This window comes from Ctenopharyngodon idella, chromosome 24 (genome assembly GCF_019924925.1).
Source record: "Ctenopharyngodon idella isolate HZGC_01 chromosome 24, HZGC01, whole genome shotgun sequence".
NCBI lineage: Eukaryota > Metazoa > Chordata > Actinopteri > Cypriniformes > Xenocyprididae > Ctenopharyngodon > Ctenopharyngodon idella.
The window spans coordinates 13,022,897-13,043,983 of NC_067243.1; the positions used below are offsets into that span (position 1 = coordinate 13,022,897).

The 21,087-nt window shown below is 38.3% G+C and overlaps 2 protein-coding genes across 5 annotated transcripts in view; one reads left to right on the top strand and one right to left on the bottom strand.

Annotated features, from left to right (window-relative positions):
- far1 (fatty acyl CoA reductase 1) overlaps positions 1-6,553 on the bottom strand; it is a 21,362-nt gene extending 14,809 nt beyond the window's left edge. For all 4 annotated transcript variants that reach the window (XM_051884374.1, XM_051884373.1, XM_051884372.1 and 1 more), the window contains exons 1-2: positions 6,385-6,553; positions 1,039-1,259 (exon numbers count right to left, since the gene is read on the bottom strand). In XM_051884374.1, coding sequence (XP_051740334.1) covers positions 1,039-1,227 — 189 coding nt within the window. In that variant the 5' untranslated portion in view covers positions 1,228-1,259; positions 6,385-6,553. The remainder of the gene's footprint in view (positions 1-1,038; positions 1,260-6,384) is intronic.
- Positions 5,406-21,086, top strand: LOC127507729 (ovochymase-2-like). The gene is made up of 17 exons (XM_051885024.1): positions 5,406-5,444; positions 9,710-9,807; positions 9,899-10,269; positions 10,370-10,521; positions 10,690-10,885; positions 11,109-11,223; positions 11,522-11,655; positions 11,759-11,902; positions 12,580-12,710; positions 13,119-13,212; positions 13,745-13,876; positions 14,233-14,313; positions 14,532-14,715; positions 15,470-15,524; positions 17,342-17,534; positions 17,761-17,894; positions 20,601-21,086. The coding sequence occupies exons 1-17, from the start codon at positions 5,406-5,408 to the stop codon at positions 20,766-20,768; spliced, it is 2,421 nt and encodes an 806-aa protein (XP_051740984.1). The 3' UTR covers positions 20,769-21,086.
- Position 21,087: the final 1 nt, after the last annotated feature.

Here is a 21,087-nt window from a genome sequence, read left to right on the forward strand (position 1 = left end):
AAAAAATAATGTAAATTACAAATATTAATGGACTTTTTATGTGCCTATTAAGCGAACGTCATTGTTAATAGACTAATTTCACGATCCCTCCTTGTCTTAAAAATGAAAATTGCCATTTATCAAACTTCAAAAAATTGACAGACATGCTACCATGTCTTTTTTACATACAAATATGAGGTATATGGACATCAATACTGAACAATGTCATTTAAAAAAATTTTTTTACCATGCATTACAATAATTTACTGATGTAAAAAATAGAGCACAACAAAAAAAATACAATCCAGTTTGTCAGCATAACAAATAATCAGTGCAGTTATTGTTAACTAAAACTTAAAATTATTAAAATCATTTTTAGTAATTGAAATAAAGCTGAAATATAAAGATATTAGATGAAAACTTTAAAAAATTAAATTAAAAAATGTTGCTAAAAAACAAAGTTGAAGTACTAAATTTACTAAAACTGAAGCTAAAATAAAAAAAAAGTATACACTAAATAGAATAACAATAACTAATAAAATAATAAGAATGACTAATTAAAATTATACAAAAGCACATAAAATTACTAAAATAAAATTGAAAACATTAAATAGGCTAATTCAAAATATTAATAAATACTATATGTAAATAATACTAAAATAACACAGCAAATAATTTTATTTGTAAAGAAGCCTCTGGTTTTAATAGTTTCTGATGTAAACCTCAGTTCAGAGTTATTTGATTCATTATCCATGAAACATTTGCTTGCATAACTCCTTAAATATTTTTATTCAAAATAGGAGCAGTAGAACTGTAATAGATTTAACAAGTTTACTTCTTGAATTAAACATTTTGATTCCAACTGGCTGCCCTAGTTGAAATGATTGTTCACTTGATTAAAAAAAATCAGTTCAAATGCTGAAAAAAATACAGGCTTTTATTTTCTACATCGCCTTGCTTTATGATAAATGTATAACTCAGAAAACTAAAACTAAAATGACTAAACCGAATTGAGAAGCGAAACCAAGGTCTCCAACAATCTTCCAGGCCTCCACTTACCTTGCAGTTGATCATGTCAGCGATACGGGCATCGGGTGCCTGTCCTGCTTTGGGTCGGACAAGCACATAGGCAGCTTTGACACCGGGACAGGAGCGTAGCAGCTTCTCCAGAAGTACTTTCCCCATAAAGCCTGTGGCCCCTGTGATGAGAACATTTTTCCCCTCGTAGTACTCTGGAATGGTGACCATCCTGAGTGCACCTTCCCTCCTCTGTTACACCCCTGTAAAAGACCAAGAGAAACATTGTCACGCTGCAAATACACACATTTCACAAGGGATCTCACCCAAATAGAGAACTGTAAAGAAGCTCAAAGCCGCTGCTTCAGAAATCGTGCAGTTTCGTCAGTCTGCGGTTTATATTTCATGGAGGTCACTTCCTTCCTATCCTGACAAGATCTCAGTCCACAATTACTGCATGACATTCAAGTCTTAATCACCGGAGACTTTTGAAAAATGTGTAATGCACTTGAGAGGCGGTGCTGTATTACTATCCAAGACCGCAGCTGGGTCAATAAAAGTGCTTCTAAATGGCCTTTAGGTGCATCGATGGAAAATATTTTACATATCACTAATTGATTGGACTACTTTAATGGCGTAATAAAATCACAACAAAAAGCACAGCTTTATTATTCTTATCTATTCTTATCTCTTGTCCACTGATTACAAGCCAATACAGTTCATCCACCGCAGATACTGGGTTAATATGTAATCAAATAACAATAAAGATTTTTTCTACTTCAGATTTGTACTTGCTCGTTAGTATTCACATGCACTACTGTTCAGAAATTTGTTGTCAGTGGGAATTTTTATAAAGATTTTTATCATTTTTATTAAAAAAAAACAACACATATATATATATATATATGGGTCATTAATGAATGTTTTATAAAGTGTCAAAAAATATAATGTAATTTTTAAGTTTTATTAAGTGTTAACAATGAGATTATGTGGTTTTTATAATCAATTAACACTGCTTTTGTCATTTATTACAAGATGGACAAAATTTGTCACCAAAAAAGTCATTCAGTTTAACCAAAATTTCGGTTTTACTGAATTACACTTTTGGTTATACCGAATGATGATATTTAAAAAAAAAAAAAATGCTAACAGGCTGATATCTAGTTAGCTAGCTAGCAAAAGGACAATCAAACATTTTATATTAAGTTTTTTAAATATTACAACATTTTCCATGTTTTATAGCGGTTGTGCCAAATTACCTGATGTTTCGGGACATGCATATGAGCAAGTGAAAACATGAATTTTTCAAATAGTTAAGAGAGTTAGTTACTTTGCATCACGACCATGTGGTCCTTTGCAGGTGTCTGAATGATGACACATCCTGTCACATGATATTGACCGCATGACTTGATCCAAAATGGCCCCTTTAAATTGGTTACTCCGAATGACATCAATGAAATTCATTTTTCCGGACTTTCTTTCTTATAGCAAATCAACAACTTCTACACATAATTTTAATACCATTTTGCACCATGTTGATATATGATGATATAAAATCATGGCAGAATAAAAAATATATACATTTATTACATTTTAAGATATTTTAATCACAAATGAAATGGCTGTATTGGCCTTTGGACGGTTAAACTGAATGACCTTTTGACACTTCAAAATACCTTTATATGTAGCAAAATATAATTAAAACCTTTTGGATTAAAAAAAAAGATCTAGTCGTACTACCTTACATACTTTGGATGTCATATCTTTGTTTTTTATTATTATTAAGGCCTTTGGACAAAAAAAAACTGTCGCGTCATTGACCCATACATATACATTATATACACACATTTATCATTTAAGATATGCAACTTTAAAATACATTTTCCACGCATATTATTTAGTAATTACATAAAAAAAAAACTCCAAGACAGCTGTATTGCAGTTTAGATAATTTAATCTAGTTGACAAGTTGGCAAGCCTAAATACGCATGTAAATGATCAAAAAAAATATAGGATGCAATCTGATCTCACTCGGTGTTTGATCAGAACAATTTTAAGGCTCACTTTAACATAATTGACACACGTTCATCCCAATATATGATGTTTCAATCTCAGCCTGCCACTTTTTTCCCTGATGCATCCAGCCACATCATATGATCCTTTCCGTAAACTTATCAGGCCACTCAGTATAACAAGTTCCCGCTGACTTGTGGGAACGCTGGCCATGTGCTGTTTTGTTTGCTGCATAACGCTGGTGCCAAGTTCCACAGCTGCATGCACCCCTGAGTCTGACACTGCATGGAAGCAAATCCTGGGCTGTTTCCAGACTTGCAGCGTAAAATCTGCATCAAAAAAAGTCTCTTAAAATCTTTCAGTGAAAAGCATGGGTTATATTGACGCACTTGCCTTAAGGTCAAGCAGCCAATCTAAAACTAATGAATGCCGGTTTAATTGTAGGGGTCAGGTGGATTATTCCAGAAGGCAAGACAAGACGATGTGCAGTGCGATTTCTTTCCAAGAGCCACTCAGCACTTCTGTAACTAAGGACCGAAAGCTGCCTCTGCAGTGACATTGGCATTAAACAGCGTCCAACTAGTACAGGGAGCAAAGCTAAAAAGGGAGTTCTGAGACAGTGGGCAAAAGACATCAGTCCCTATAGAGAGGCTGGCATTTTCTAACCCCGAAAGCTGATCGCTCACCCGAGAAAGAATGCAAAAGAACCGATTTGGGGTAGTGTTGTCAAAAGTACAGACTTTAGTACAAAGTCGGTACTGAAATTTAAAAAAAAAAAAAAAAAGTTTTTAAAAAAAACATCTCTGATTGGCCATTGTGTTCATGAGCTCAACAGATACATCTGTGATTGTCAACGCTTCAAAAACATGTTGTAAATAGACATCTTTGACACTCTTCATCGAGCGCTTACACAGATGCACACGGGAGCGTTTGAAAGCAGGCGTCTATCAGCAGATATATTAGGGATATATAATATAGGGATCCCAAATATATCCGCTGATAGAGGCCTGCTTTCAAACGCTCCTGTGTGTATCTGTGTAAGCACTCAAAAAGCGTCAAAGATGTCTATTTACAACAAGTTTTTGAAGCGTTCTTCATTGTAGCCAATCACAGACATATCTGTTGAGTGCATGAACACAGTGGCCAATCAGAGGTGTTTAAGAACAGAAGTCAGAAGTCAAAATGCTGGTATCGTCACATTTTTGAAAATTTCAGTACCAAAGTCAGTACTTTTGACAACACCAATCTGGTGTGCGTTTCCCAAAGCCAACTATGGTCACAAGTTCCGTCGTTACCAATGCAGTTCAATGGAACTTGCGATGCTTTTGAGAAACGCACCCCTGACTGACTTTTTCTGCATCCTTTATTGAAACATCTGACATGATCAAGTCCCTTTCATGTACACCAGATGCAAATTGATCCTAGATCCCACATCCTCAGTTTGAATAATTCATGTGTCACATGGGCAACTGCCGTGCACGTGGGCACCTGAGGAATTGAACTACTGTAACAAGTAAGATGATGTAAACAAATACCAACACAATACTGTATCAACAGAACGACTGTGGTCAGGAGTGCTTTAGCATAAAAGCTTTCCATTAAGAGCCTAAATAAAAGTACTCAAGGCTAATGGGATAGAATATTGTGTGCACAGTAAAACATTACACCAATAGACTTTGGTACTAAAGTACAGAATCGAAGATACAGTGACAGTAAATAAATTGGTGTTGTCACAAGACTGCACTGCCTTTGCATCTTGTGATCCTCATTAAAACAACAGTGGGGATGTTCATCCAAATGAAATGACGGAAATATGCTACTGAAATAAGCAATGAACTATTTTAAAAGCAGAAAAATCAGGGATACAGACAGGAATTGTTCAAATAAACCCTGTCAGGCAGTTATTTTAGTTCCTGACTTGCTGTTTTTGAATATATTCAAAGAGTAGACAATAAACACTACAATAACAAAGTTTCTAAACATTTGTTATAACAAAAATGGTTATCAAAGTTTAATTTATAAAAAGAGATCATGTAATGTGTGTCATTTTTGTCAGTTTGAAGCAGTATGGAGTTCTGAATCAAAACAAATCTTTTAAATGAACAAATCATTCTTGTTTACTTCCAAGAACTCATATTTTCCACTTACTCTCGCGTTTTAAAGCACATGACTGCTTTCTCTCTCTTATAAAACTACGGAACAAGAAAATAACGCTTGAGTATGGGAATGAGCAGTTTAATGGTTGGACTTGCTGAATGAATACACCTTTAGTCAGTGTTTCTAGTCTGACTCAGAGTGACTATGTAATTGTGGTGTAATTGACAAATCTCATTTGTGAAAAAGAACATGACTAAACAGCGATAAAAGGGTAGGGTATTTAAGTCATTCAGTTAATCATGAGAGTGAATCTCCATCAGACTGACTCCAAGAATTATGTATAGAGTTGATAAAATGCAGGAAAACAATACTATTTTATTTACTACTTTAATACTATATTTCGGAGTCTCTTATTAGTTTTGCAGACATACATATTATAATAAAAGATTTGTTTCGTACACGAACGAATGTTGTTTTAACAAATCAGTCGAGTAAATGACACAACGACTCGCTCAAAACCCACAAAAAGCAGACACTTTTGTCGCCACCTACAGGCATAACGCCGTAAAGTGCAGAAAAGTGAATGAACGAATCAGCTGAGCAAATCTTTTGGACAGCGGAGTCAAAAGATTCGAATCACTGGGATGAATCACAATCATGCCCACTACTGAGCACTGAGCGCGAGCCAAAATGACACATGCGTCACATTTCATAAGAAGCTCACGCGCCCCCTAAAATTCTACATTTTAACCTCACTGGTAGCACAAATTGTAGTGTTTCCTTACTTATGCTTAAAGTGATTTGAAACCATATGGGGAAATGCCAATGAACATTATTACACAGGCCTAATTGCAGACAATTATATGGGAATTCAATATGTATATTCAATAACTGTACATTATTAATAAAGAATACAGACTGTAATAAAAGTCTAATAAGTTTCAACAGACATCCCCATATTTTTTCTTTATATAGGCTACCCACTCTCTATGCGAAACTCTTTATGCAAAAAAAACTCTTTATTGTCACCAATTTGAAAAGAAAACATAATTCTATTTCTCGATAAAATTTCTGCATATAAACAAAATACAGCTTAAGTATTACTTTCCAGCGGTGCGTCTTTCGGGGAAGATTTCCTACACAACCGGCGCTAAAAACCCAGCATGCGAAAGTGTGCTAACGGCTAGCATTCACTCTCTAAAAACGTTCAAACTCAATTTTGGGCTCAGGAAAAACAAGGCAACAAAAAAATTAACCGTGAAGCACGCGAACGCTTACCTGAGATGTTTAATATATTTTCCCCGCACTATATTTGCGCGTTGATCCAAGGGCTTTAGTGCTCTATCCAGCAGTGATGGGAAACGCAGTAGTGATATAGCTTAGCTTCGCTGGAGAGGAACTGAGATGGGTTGCCAGATGATGCGTTTCAGAATAGGACCGACGTCACAACCCACCACGCGCGAGAAATAACGTCCCTTCGTGATGATCCTATGCGTAAAAAAATTTCAGCATTATTCATATTCAGTGTATATTCGCTGGCGAGAGTTTGAAAGGTTCTGGGAAGATATTACACAGTGTATAAAAGAGTATCTCCCTCAGAGTAGGATTGTAGGGTATTTTCCATAATCCCTCAAGGGAGCATAGTGCCTCTCCAATGTTACTGTAAAATCCTATAGCATTAAGCATTTACAGTCCTTAAAGGCTATAGGTTACCTACAGGCTATAGCCTAGCCTACATATTACCCACAATGCAACTAAATGGTCTGCAATATTTGCAAAGACGCATCAAAAAATAGCATGGCACTTCCCCAAAAATGAGCGAAATCTGATTTATTAATTACATTTCACATTTTCTTGTCAGTCTGAACCATTTTCAAGTGACTTAAGAAGCAAATGAATCAGCATCCAGTGTAACTCAATTACTCTGGCTTTTACTGAAGTGTGTCTTATTTCATTTTAAGCTCTTAGAAGCTTTTTAGTAACTTACATAATATAGTGAGCAAATCAAGTTACTGGCAAAAACTGGTACTGAGGTTTGTGAGTTCTCAACAGAAAATCTATGACAGGTGTCTCCATAAAACAAGGAATTTCAGGTTTTTCTGGCTTCTGCTGTACTGTGGTTTACTGTGGTTGCCAGGTAACATGGCTCAAACGATTCCCCTGGATATCACTGAACAAAAGAGCATTATATTTTACTTCCAAAAATGTTCTGCAGAGTAAATTTGCATGGAGCGATTGGCTGTTATGTTCGAATAGCATATGAATTATTTTTTTCTCTCTCCCTCAACTTACCTTTGTGGTGATTTGTGGCCATGTTTGAATAGACTGAACCTGACAAGTCAGTTTGTTTAAGATTATTTTTGCAGGAAGAATTGCTTAACTGCCTTAAACGTTTGTTCTCTGCAGAAAAAAGCACAAATATGTTGACAATTTTATGACAGTACACTCGCCCTTGTTTGGTTTGGTGTCGTCAGTGCCAGTGGTGAGCTTCCCACCATCATCTTGCAACAATTGTCTTTTGTATCAAGAACAGCTTCCCTGTTTACTAGACCTCTGGTTTGTGTAAATTCTCTGACACATGCAAGACAAAGTGAATCGGCATTTCTGTCTTTTCAACTGCATCTAATACATGGATTCACAATTCTTTCATTTGAAAGTGTCTAGATGAAAGGAATTGTACTAAAACAATAACATAAAGTTCATGTAGTGGCATGAAAAGTGGAATAACAATCGGCAGACATAAATACACACATTAAACTCATAGATAAAAACAGAATACAACAAATAATATCCATTTCACTTCATTGACGTCTAGAATTGGTGAGATTGTCCTCTTCGTTAATTTATATATTTGTTGCGCATGTGAGTACACAATCTTAAGCATAGACTCTGAGAGTGTCAAAATCCAACAACTTCCAATAAACCTTTAGATTAAAAGGTCATTCTGGTCCTTAAGGAAAACATCATTGTCAGGAGCTTTTCTCCTTGAGCTGAATCACAAGTAGTTGTAAAACCTTTTTCTGCGGAAGCTCCTTGTACCCTGCAGGAAACAATAGATTAATGAGACACACACATGCACAAAATATTTAAGTTGGATTTAGATTCCTATATCAGTAGACTGTTAAACTCTATCCTTGGGTCTATGTGTAAAATATAAAGTTTATTGGGTTAGATAGTTGGATAGAGCTACTCACCATGCAATCTTCTGTTCAACATGCCCATTTCCTGTGTAAAGTTAATGGGTAACCACAGTGCCCCATTTGACAAAAAGACCACTCCTCCATCACTTATTTAAATACCCCAATCTTAGTCTTTGACAGCAGAAGACACAATGTCTGAACTATCCTACAGGACCTTTGTTGGCTTTCTCAGCTTGTTGGGTTGTCTCGAAATGACTTATGCTGTTCATCTCGGTGGTAAGAACATGTTTAATTCAATTGTATTTCCAAAGCCACAGATTAATGACAAACTTTTGTCCTGTTGCTTGATATGCAGAAGCAAAGTGCGGATCTACTAAGTCAAGAGGCATCCTTGACCGTTCTTTGAGAATAATTGGAGGGTCAGAGGCTAGACGAGGTTCCCATCCGTGGCTGGCACGTAACTGTTCATCTTTACAAATTGCATGATGAATCAAAGCAATACTTAAAGGTGCAATAGGTGATTCTCTACAAAAACGTTTTTTGTTATACTGGCTGAAAGTCTCCTCATATCCTGATAGCAATCACTAGGTTAAACGATCGAAATGTATTTTTATAAATATATATCATCTGTGGAAGGTGTAGGACCATAAAATGTTCGTCCAATTATTATATTGTCCAAATGAAATAATATGATGTCTTACCTGCCTGTCAGCGTATGTTTGCCAAGCCTGCGGTTTTCCCATGGAATTGGACTGCTTTAACACTGTTGCTGTGGGTTGTTTTTCATGATATTTAGGCCCTGGAATGCATATTTTACCAGGGGAACCCTGCCAAAAAGCAGATTTTACTCCCCGGAATGTGATTTTTACCAGCGGACCCCTGGTAAAAACGTGACTGGGCTAGTTTTGTGCTAGTTTCGAGTATCAATTGGGCGAGTTTTGTTGTCAAAACCTGGCAACCTTGGTACAGATCGTCAGTCACGGAGCACTGCAAACAAACAGCGGCCACCTTTTACACTTCCTACCGGATCAAAACAAAGAGCTTATGCTGCGTTCACGCAATAACTACTTTAATTAAAAGGTGGCAACCCGTGACATACCCAGAGCTGTTCAGTCAGACTCTGATCTTTCCATGTCAACAGTATCAACACCGAAATGAATCTGCAGCAGTCAGCTATTAAGTTGTTTATGTTCATTATAATTGTAATGTTATGTGCTTTGAGACATGAGATAGTTTAACGCTGTCTCTTGTGACACTATGCAGAGAACAGCTGTGTGTGCGCGTTCATGTGTTTTTGAGGAGGCACGGCTTAGGACAGCGATTTGCAGGGAAGGCGGGATTGTATGCTTTCAATGCTAGCAGGCTAACATTAGCATTTCCCAGATCACCTACTGCACCTTTAATTCTCTTTCCAAAAGGCAAGTGTTGGTGTGGCTATATTAGTGTGCAAAAATCATCTACAGGTGTCTCTTAGGATCAGAGGATCGCATTTCTGCGCTGCAGCCATCTTGACAGACCACTGGCTTTTGACTGCTGCTCACTGCTTTGCAAGTGTATCCACGTAGGTCCACTCATTTACCCATGACTAATCGTAACTTTTGACCCTGTCAACACTTAAATGACTTACCTTTGAATATAACTGCTTGCCCTAGGGACTTCCTGCACAAGATTGAGGCTGTGGCAGGTGAATTCAACCAAAGAAAAGTTGACAGAGGGGAGCAGAACTTCCACGTAAGGACTGTAATGTTCCATGAAAAATATCAACACACCTCTCCCATGAGCTACGACATCGCTTTGATTGAGATCAATGGAAGAATTCACTTTGGCAAGTCGTTCTATGAGACTAACACAACTTATGCAATATATCAGCTATTGAATTTTAAAATTATTTTCAGAGATGAACATAATATGTGTGTTTTCTTGACAGGTGATTTCATTAAGCCTGTCTGTCTGCCTCATCCTGGTGAGAGGTTTCCACCCAAGACCATGTGTGTTGTTGGTGGATGGGGTCGTATTACTGAGAGTGAGAAGTGAACAACACTGAAATAACAATTAATGCCTGAGAGAAAGATATCAAATATCTCAAACCCTTACTATAATGAAAAGGTTTATCCTCTCTTTAGGAGGGCCACTTCCATCAGTTCTTCAAGAGGTGCATCTGGACCTGTTACAGCAAAGCAAGTGCAAACATGTCCTGCAAACTCTTAGACCTGGGCAGAAGACCTTCACAGTCCTGTGTGCTGGCCCAGAGAGAGGTCGGAGAGATGCCTGCCAAGTAAGCGGACACTAAAGTTGTTTCCCTAACATTGACATTGAATTTACAGAATCAACGTCCTGAATATAACACCTACAGTATGAGACTCCATTGATTCAGGTTGGCAGAGATGGTTTAAGCTCTTGCAACTCTCTTTTTTGAGTTCCTATCTGTCCTCCTGTGCTCCAGGGGGATTCTGGGGGTCCTCTCCTTTGCTCCAGAGCAGATGGAAGCTGGGTGGCTGTGGGGGTCACGTCATGGGGTAAGGGCTGTGGTCGAAGCTGGAATGACAACAAGATCAAACCATCATCCAGAAGAGGCTCACCTGGAGTATTCACTGATGTCTTAATGTTTCTGCCATGGATCAAGTCAAATCTAAGGAAAGGTGGGTATTGTTGTCGAGTTGGTCCTAGACTAGTAACTGAAACAATGTAGGTTAAGCAAGAGCTGATCAATCACCATTTTGCTCTCGAGCAATACACCTAACAAGGGGCGGACTGGCCATCCGGAGTTTTCCTGGTGGGCCGCTATAAAATGTGGGCCGGTTAACCCCAAGTTTCAGTAAGTGTACTGCAACTCACTTTAAATAAATGACTACTTGCTTACAGAACTCGATGTAGGTGTGGATAGGTCCCTGTGCAGTGTACCTGATGGAGTTGTACCTGGAAATGAAGGCATCATCAGAAATCCAGCTCATTCAGGGCAAAGCTACAACCACAATGAGTGAGTTACATCTGAAGTATCTTATATATGTAACCCCACCGGTTCTACTTGCCCTGGGTGTTCTAACAAGGACGCTAAAGACCGCAGTCTCCAATGTCAGTCACTAGTGTGCCTCTTAAGATCAGGGGAGTGAGGTTTACCTGTACTAGCTGGCCTCCATTACACGCCCCCCTAAACCTCACTCCCATCCGGGTCACGGCACCAAATGAAACCGGTCTTGCTTCCGTTACATATATTTGCAACCAAAAGGCAAAGTCTGAAACTTTCACAGCACTTTATGTTTTATTTTCTGGTGCAGAATGTGTTTGTGGTCCATTCGAGTTGCTGCTGGTGAACGTATTCTTCTGGAGTTCCTAGAGTTTGACCTGGAGAATGACACACAGTGCCAAAGTGATCATCTGACTGTGTATGTGGATGAAGATAGGCGAATAGGTGAGGGGGAGAAACAGTAACAAAAACTATGACTTTGCTGTTCTTTTACCTTCTGCAAGTGGTTGTGAGATTGCATGTTTCACCTTATGACCATGCTTACCAGGGCGATTCTGTGGCGGTCAATCTCCATCTCCGATTCTTATTGGAGATTCCCATAGTGTCACAGTGAAATTTGTATCTGATGTAAGCAGAACAGGTGCAGGATTTGCCATCCAGCTCAGTGGTGTTGGCGAGGACTACAGTTTTGGTGAGTTGAATCTGTCTGACTGGTTTCTCTTGCTCTAAAAATAGTCAAAAAAGTTCCTTGAAAGGGACAAAACAATGCTTGAGAAAATCTCAAGCCTGTTTGGTGACAGTCCAATGACAAAGCAGAATGAGTTGTGCAGTTGCAGTAGTTGGCGATCACCATACATTGCATGGATGCTTGGAACAACATGCTTGCTTGCACTTGAATAGCATACTTTCACATGCCTGTTGATGTTGTTTTTGAGCATTGTCTCATTTACACGTCTATGTATCCATACACTTCTGTTATTAAAAATGTTTCACCCTAATGTACTCTCCAGCACAGGTTGTGCCCAACTGATCTGTCAGTTTCATCACCTGGTCTGCAAAGTGTGTTCAGTTCCCCAGTCAGGTTGAGAGGCAAAATAACTTTCCCCAGTAGAAGTGTGTTTTCACACTGCAGCCGCTTAGATAGGCTCCTCAGAGAGGAGAGAGCTTATCTCAATAGGACTGTTACTATAGTTACATGTCTGCCAGGGGACCATCTACCAGTGGTAAGTTCGGAGAAGGTAAGAGCTAGGTTCAAATCACCACCCTGCTCCCCTCGGTATGACCCTTGCCAGACAGAAATGTGACACCATGCTGCAACGTCATCGGCTGGGCTCCATTCCGCCAGTTTCTCCTTTTGTGTTTGTGCAGGGGCTGAATGTGGAACAGTGGTGCTGCTACAGCCCAAGGGCACTGTGCGGAGCCCCGCCTACCCCCAGACCTACAGCAACAACACCCTTTGCCGCTGGGTCATCTATGCCCCAGAAGGCCACATAGTCAAGGTAAAAACAACCCTGTAGCCTTGTGTTGGCCCAGTCAGCGCCTGGTGTCTCCTCTGTCCAGTCATGACCCGTCTGTCCGGTCATGAATGCATGCATGCAGTGAGATTGGAGGCTCTGATCGGTTTCACTGCAAAAGAGAATGTGATACTCAATTAGACTCCAAAGACTGACGTTAAGACGTCACTGCAGTCATGTAACGCTGGTTGTTACCTGCTGTTTACAAAATGCTATGTAGATATGTTCTTAATTTGAAACATTCATGACATTTGTTTTGGCCTAAATGATTTTAGGCGTCTACAGTGCCAGAAACACCTGACTGGGCCATTCTGTGTTCATAATCAACTCACTCTGTTTGCTATATGCTAGCATGCTAATTGCAATGGAGTAATTTTACAATGTGCCTTGAAGCTTGACTTTGATGACTTTGACCTTGAGGAGTCCGAAAACTGCAAATATGATTCACTCACAGTGTTCGGAGACATTGATGGCAAGGATGAAATAGGTAAAGTATTTGATATTTTAAAATTGAAACATAAATATACACTACCGTTCAAATACTGTACCGTTAAAAATACAGTAAAACAGTAATATTATGAAATGTTATTGCAATTCAAAATAACCTTTTTTATTTGAATATACTTGTCACTCAAGAAACATTTCTTATTATTATCAATGTTGAAAACAGTTGTGCTGTTTAATATTTCCGTGGAAACTGATATTTTTTCAGGATTCTTTGGTGAAAGGAAAGTTCAAAAGTTGAAAAAAAAACTTCACTTTTTAATCATTTAATGCTTTCGTACTGAATAAAAGTATTAATCCCTTTAAAAAAAAAGCTCTCTCCAAACTTTTGAACGACAGTGTATATTTAAAAGTTTTATTTTATCATTAATAATGTAAACATTACGGATCGACAGTTTAACGTTACATGCACTGTGTGTGTTACAGTGTCACACTGCTATCAGTTAAACAGGAAGATTTTGCACTGCGGAATTATAGGAAATGTAGTTTTCAAATGCTCTGTTTGTGTTTTTAAGTGGTTGTATGTGGCAGGAGCCTCCCTCCAGCTGTTCTCAGCCACAACTGCATGATGCTTCTGCAGTTTAGCACAGATAACTCCATATCCGCCCGCGGTTTCAACGCCACCATTTCTTTTATCAGCGAAAAAGGTAAGAGTCAACATGAGTGAAGAAATGTTCACTGCAGGTGTTCAAATTTCACCCTACCAAACCTGACCCACATATGACTACATGTCCAAATAGTATGCCACAGTGTAAACACACTAGCTGACTTAAAAATATTTATAATACCTCAAAAGGTCAACAGTAAAGTTGGTTTTGCAGTCTATAGATATAAGACATATGATATACATTATGTGTAGGCCTATACGTATAAAAAACCCATGATACAACAAAGGCACATTGAATACTGCTTATACATCTTACCGAGTCTTTCTTTGACACCACAGAGTTCATAACCACAGACTTGAAATGATGAAAAAAATGATAAGACCATTTCCTCACAGATCTCCAAAATACAGCGTATGAAGATCAGGGGGAGGAAGCAGATGATGACAGCGAAGTTATCACGCCACATCCGCAGGCTGGTTTGTCCTTTGTGCTCTCCACAGTGCTTCAAAAGAGGCTCCTTGTCTCAGAGGGACTTTAGAATGTGTGGAATCCAGCTGGAGCCAAAAAATGTGTAAAATAAGGGAAAATACACCAATTGAGTCACAAATGGGACTGCATTTATCTCTGAACAGATTGTGTGGGTGCATTTGGTTTTACATCAAGTATTCATGCTTGTGTTCCACTGACTTTTCAGCTCCGTGTGGAATGCCTGATATCTTTGCTGCCTCTGGACTGGACACCCTGAGGAGAGAAGAGGATGATGGGAAACTGCCATTGCTGTGGCACGTGAGCATTGGTCGGGGTGCAGGCCATGACTGCAGTGGTGCGATCATCCAGTCACAATGGATTCTTACTGATGCACACTGTGTCTATGATCTGTGAGCAACCAACATGCCAGAAATGTTAAAAAAGGCTGTTTCTTATGGAGCCCCTAAGGGGACATGGTGATGGAAAAAAAATGAGATAGGAGGAAAATATATTGGCCTATATTTCTTTTATTATATTTCACTGCTTTTGCATTCCCCCAAGAAACTTTGCGTTCTCTCACAAAATCAGTGACGTAGTAGACAGGCACGCACTGTATATTGGTGGTGGCCCACAATAACCACCCCTAAACACGTTAACATTATTGCGAAAATAATAATGCATTCCTGCGAGAAACTTTGCGTTTACTCGCAAAACATTTGCGCTCTACAAGACTTGCAAGTGGGCGCAATGTTTTTTGGGGAAACAAATTTTGCTTACTCTCCAAGCTATCTCCTTTTTTGTCCGGTCTGTATGAATAAGAAGTTGTGTCGCTGATTGGCTTGCGCGACAATGCGACGCGTTTGAGGTGAATATCGCGCAGTCGCAGCAATCACGTAGACCGGGGCTAATTCGTGTCTTTGTATTGACTTTGTATGTAATCTAGTTGCGCAAATAATAGAATTTGCTTTTGGTGTGCACAAAGCCTGTGAAATTTTAACGAGCAAGTGTAAATGTGATCACACCTTTATGGGCTCCATAGTTTCTAGAGCTGAGCACACGTATTAACTTTGAAAAAGTCATTAAAACTTATGAATACACACAGTATAGTACCTTTTTATGAAGGTATTTTACTGAAAGTACTTTTTTATGTGGATTTCTTTGTAGGGAAGAAAGACTTCTAAGAATTTTATCAGTGACAACAGGAGGCTCAAAGAAACAGGTGAGAAGTAGGCCTACATCAACATCCCAAACACAGGAAATTGGCAGGAATGTTGTTCCAGGAACTAAAGATGTTGATTTTGCAAATTCATTCATCTTGTGTCTTTAAAGGGACAGCCCAGCAAACGCAGAACGTTCCCCTAACATTAGTTTTTGGTTCCCGTTTTGTGGAACCAAAAAATAAACGTTCTGGGAACAGTCTTTTTAGGTTTTATTTTTTGCAACCAATATATAACGTAAAAATAACTTATACAGAATGTTCCCTTATGGTTATTATTTTGCAACCATAAAATAACGTTCCCAAAACGTTACAGGGAGGTTATTTTTAAATAACCTAAAAAATAACTTACACAGAACATTCCCTAATGGTTATTTTTATGTCTGTGAATAAATCTCATATTTTAAAAAACATCAATTGTGTTGAATCCAATTGTTATTTGGTGCTGGAGAAAATCTGGGTATTGAAATATAGTAAATCCTAACCTATTAATGGACAAATTTGATCTTATTTAATCTTCCATAAGATGGTTGATGTGCTCTGAATATTTTTTATTAATTAAACAATAAATAAAAACAAGATATGGTTTGTATACTGATTATAGGCCTCCATACATCCATTTTTCATACCACTTATACTATACTGAGTCGCGGGTGTGCTGGATGATTACTGACGTACAGCGGGGTAATGATATCTGAGTAAAGAGGTTAGGGGAACATTCTGGGAACATTAGAATAATGTTAGAGGAATGTTAAAATAACATTAGGGGAACTTTAGGATAACGTTAGGGGAATGTTAAAATAACGTTAGAATAACATTAGGGGAACGTTAGAATAACATTAAGGGAACGTTAAAATAACATTAAGGGGAACCTTAGGATAATGTCAGGGTAATGTTAAAAAACATTAGAATAACGTGAGGGGAACCTTAGAATAACATTAGGGAAACCTTAGAATAACGTTAGAGGAACATTAAAATAACAGGGGAACTTTAGGATAACATTAGGGGAATGTTAAAATAACGTTGGGGAACGTTAAAATAATGTTAGAATAACATTAAGGGAATGTTAGAATAACATTAAGGGTACGTTAGAATAACGTTAGGGGAACGTTAAAATAACATTAGGGGAACGTTAAAATAACACTAAGGGGAACTTTAGGATAATGTCAGGGTAATGTTAAAATAACATTAGAATAACGTTAGGGGAACCTTAGAATAACATTAGGGGAACCTTAGAATAACGTTAGAGGAACGTTAAAATAACATTAGGGGAACTTTAGGATAACGTTAGGGGAATGTTAAAATAACGTTAGAATAACATTAGGGTAATGTTAGAATAACGTTAAGGGAACGTTAGAATAACGTTAGGGGAACGTTAAAATAACGTTAAGTGAACGTTAGAATAACATTAAGGGTACGTTAGAATAACATTAGGGGAATGTTAAAATAATGTTAGAATAATGTTAGGGGAACGTTAAAATAACGTTAAGGGAACGTTAGAATAACATTAGGGGAAGGTTAGAATAACGTTAAAATAACATTAGGGGAAGTTTAGGATAACGTTAGGGGAATGTTAAAATAACGTTAGAATAGCGTTAGGGGAATGTTAGAATAACGTTAGAGGAATGTTAAAATAACATTAGGGGAACTTTAGGATAATGGTCTACAAACCAAAAACGAATGCTCTTTTTCTGTTAAGAAAACTTTCCAGGCTAACCAAAAACAAACCTTAAAAAAGAACATTCTGGGAACCAAAAATTGTTAGCTGGAAGTTCACCCAAAAATGAAAATTCTTCTTAGTAAATGAGATCTCTTTTCAGACCCGTGATGTGATCAGAGTGCACATAAACCCTTATTACAACCCATCCTCTCCTGAATATAATGTGGCTTTGCTTCGGTTGAGCTCTCCGTTAAATCTCAGTGAAAGCGCGCAGCCTGTCTGTCTACCCTCTGCTGGACAGGAAATCTCACCCTCCCTCCGCTGCTGCACTCCTGCATGGACCAGCCAAATGTGTACGTCACCTGTCTGCCTTCACATGTTGACCATTGTGATGGTTGCACAATAGTCTGGAGGATTTTGATATGTGTGTGTGTATCATAAGCAAACATGACATTTCATGACTACTTGTTGACCTAGAGTTGAACTTTCAGAACTTGAATAACACTTGAATGACATCATTTTCTCTGTTGCACATTTTGCTCTCTGTAGATCTTTAGGTGAATGTTATGCACTTTTTAGCAGGACATGGGCAGTACAATCCTGTAAGGCTAAAAATATCTGTGCTGGAACAAGCGCCGTGTGAACAACAACACAGAACTAGGTTGACACCTACTTTACTGTGTGCTGGACTGAGCAGTGGAGAATCATGCATGGTGAGGAGCTGTACTGTAAACTACACTGAACACTTACTGTTTACTAGTAGGGAATGTAATTGAAGAAATACTGACCTCTAGTGGGTAAGTTCAGCAATGACTCTGACTTTGGCTCTGAATATGCATACTTCCCAACTATACAGGTGCTGGTCATATAATTAGAATATCATCAAAAAGTTGATTTATTTCACTAATTCCATTCAAAAAGTGAAACTTGTATATTATATTCATTCATTACACACAGACTGATATATTTCAAATGTTTATTTCTTTTAATTTTGATGATTATAACTGACAACTAAGGAAAATCCCAAATTCAGTATCTCAGAAAATTAGAATATTACTTAAGACCAATACAAAGAAAGGATTTTTAGAAATCTTGCCCAACTGTATGAAAAGTATGAAAACCAAAAGTATGAACATGAAAAGTATGAGCATGTACAGCACTCAATACTTAGTTGGGGCTTCTTTTGCCTGAATTACTGCAGCAATGCGGCGTGGCATGGAGTCGATCAGTCTGTGGCACTGCTCAGGTGTTATAAGAGCCCAGGTTGCTCTGATAGTGGCCTTCAGCTCTTCTGCATTGTTGGGTCTGGCATATCGCATCTTCCTCTTCACAATACCCCATAGATTTTCTATGGGGTTAAGGTCAGGCGAGTTTGCTGGCCAATTAAGAACAGGGATACCGTGGTTCTTAAACCAGGTACTGGTAGCTTTGGCACTGTGTGCAGGTGCCAAGTCCTGTTGGAAAATGAAATCTGCATCTCCATAAAGTTGGTCAGCAGCAGGAAGCATGAAGTGCTTTAAAACTTCCTGGTATATGGCTGTGTTGACCTTGGACCTCAGAAAACACAGTGGACCAACACCAGCAGATGACATGGCACCCCAAACCATCACTGACTGTGGAAACTTTACACTGGACCTCAAGCAACGTGGATTGTGTGCCTCTCCTCTCTTCCTCCAGATTCTGGGACCCTGATTTCCAAAGGAAATGCACAATTTACTTTCATCAGAGAACATAACTTTGGACCACTCAGCAGCAGTCCAGTCCTTTTTGTCTTTAGCCCAGGCGAGACGCTTCTGACGCTGTCTGTTGTTCAAGAGTGGCTTGACACAAGGAATGCGACAGCTGAAACCCATGTCTTGCATACGTCTGTGCGTAGTGGTTCTTGAAGCACTGACTTCAGCTGCAGTCCACTCTTTGTGAATCTCCCCCACATTTTTGAATGGGTTTTGTTTCACAATCCTCTCCAGGGTGCGGTTATCCCTATTGCTTGTACACTTTTTTCTACCACATCTTTTCCTTCCCTTCGCCTCTCTATTAATGTGCTTGGACACAGAGCTCTGTGAACAGCCAGCCTCTTTTGCAGTGTCTTGCCCTCCTTGTGCAAGGTGTCAATGGTCGTCTTTTGGACAACTGTCAAGTCAGCAGTCTTCCCCATGATTGTGTAGCTTACAGAACTAGACTGAGAGACCATTTAAAGGCCTTTGCAGGTGTTTTGAGTTAATTAGCTGATTAGAGTGTGGCACCAGGTGTCTTCAATATTGAACCTTTTCACAATATTCTAATTTTCTGAGATACTGAATTTGGGATTTTCCTTAGTTGTCAGTTATAATCATCAAAATTAAAAGAAATAAACATTTGAAATATATCAGTCTGTGTGTAATGAATGAATATAATATACAAGTTTCACTTTTTGAATGGAATTAGTGAAATAAATCAACTTTTTGATGATATTCTAATTATATGACCAGCACCTGTATACTAGGTGAAAAACTATGGAAGACTTTTTTTTCTCACAATTGCGAGTTTCTATCTCACAGTTCTGACTTTTTTCCTCACAATTGTGAGTTATAAAGTCAGAATTGCGAGTTATAAAGTCAGAATTATGTGATATTTATTGCCGGAAACAAGCTTCCAAAAAAAAAAAAAAAAAAAAAAGTAGTATAAAAAAGTAGTATAATTCACAGTATTCATAAAACTGTGCTGCAAAAAGTCAAGTAGGGCTTGGACATCTAACCCCGCCCACATCCAAGTGGCTTCTGACGTCACACTTGGATGTGGGCCAGATTGGATGTCCACCGCAGGCTGCAAAAAGCCGCTAAGTACAAAAAAGCCGCAAAGTACCCGAATGACCTGCTGATTCTGAAGTGCACATCCAATGGACACTTTACTATCCCATAAGACCATAGGAGAGGACTTGTGAATGGCAGAGAAGCGACGCAACCGATGCTGTAAATCACATGACAATGACAACATCACAGATGTAATATGTCCAGACTGCATTCATACTTCCCACATTCCGACTACAAAGAAGTACCTACTGAAAGAGTACGTTATTCTGGTTGCAGCCTTGTACTTTCTTCAGTTTAACAATAAAAGGAGATGTTGACAGACAGCATAGTGGCAAAACTTCAAAAATCACAATCAAAGTAGTCCATATAAAGATATTTTGAAGAATGAACAGTTTTGGTGACCACTGTATGGACAATTAAAAAAAGACTTTTCTCGAAAATATCTTCTTTTGTGTTCCACAAAGAAATTTTGGAACAACATGAGAGTGAGTGAATAATAACAGAAAAGTTTTTTTGGAAGAACTATGCCACTTGACACTTCAAATTTGGATGTGGAAATGCATATTTCAGCGATTAGACAAAAAAACTGGTATTATCTATTTTGCTAGTATATTTCTGACCTTTTCACAGACTCACTGGAATGGTGGACCTCTTGTTTGTCAGACAAACACATCTGGGGTTGTTCTGATGGGAGTGAGGAGTTGGGGAGAACCCTGTGGTGGGATCCAGAAGCCTGCAGTCTATTCTTCAGTTCCATCCATCATGCACTGGATCTCAAAGCATTTGGACACAGAGTGAAAACCCCCACATATAGCAACCACTTGACATGTCAGTAGTGCTTTATAGATTTGTTGTTTACTTACTAGCATAAGTAGTACTGACTTCTGAATATACTGAATACTTCTGTTAGCAGAATTCAGTAAAATTTCATTCTAAAGTGTTCTGAAGTACTCACAAAATGCTTTAAAAAAATTTTTGATTTTTTTTAACCAAGACAACCTTGGCGAACTTGAATAAAAATATTTTAAAACTTCAAAAATGTCAGGCATTTCTGTTCTTAGTCAAACGGCCTTAGCCTAATGTGCTGTACTTGAGAGGATTCCTTGACCCATCCCTC

Coding starts and splice junctions, on each gene's coding strand:
- LOC127507729 (XM_051885024.1), top strand. CDS start 5,406: ATGAGAGTGAATCTCCATCAGACTGACTCCAAGAATTAT. Junction 13,213..13,744: donor TGATGGCAAGGATGAAATAG/GTAAAGTATTTG, acceptor TGTGTTTTTAAG/TGGTTGTATGTGGCAGGAGC. Junction 13,877..14,232: donor TTCTTTTATCAGCGAAAAAG/GTAAGAGTCAAC, acceptor ATTTCCTCACAG/ATCTCCAAAATACAGCGTAT.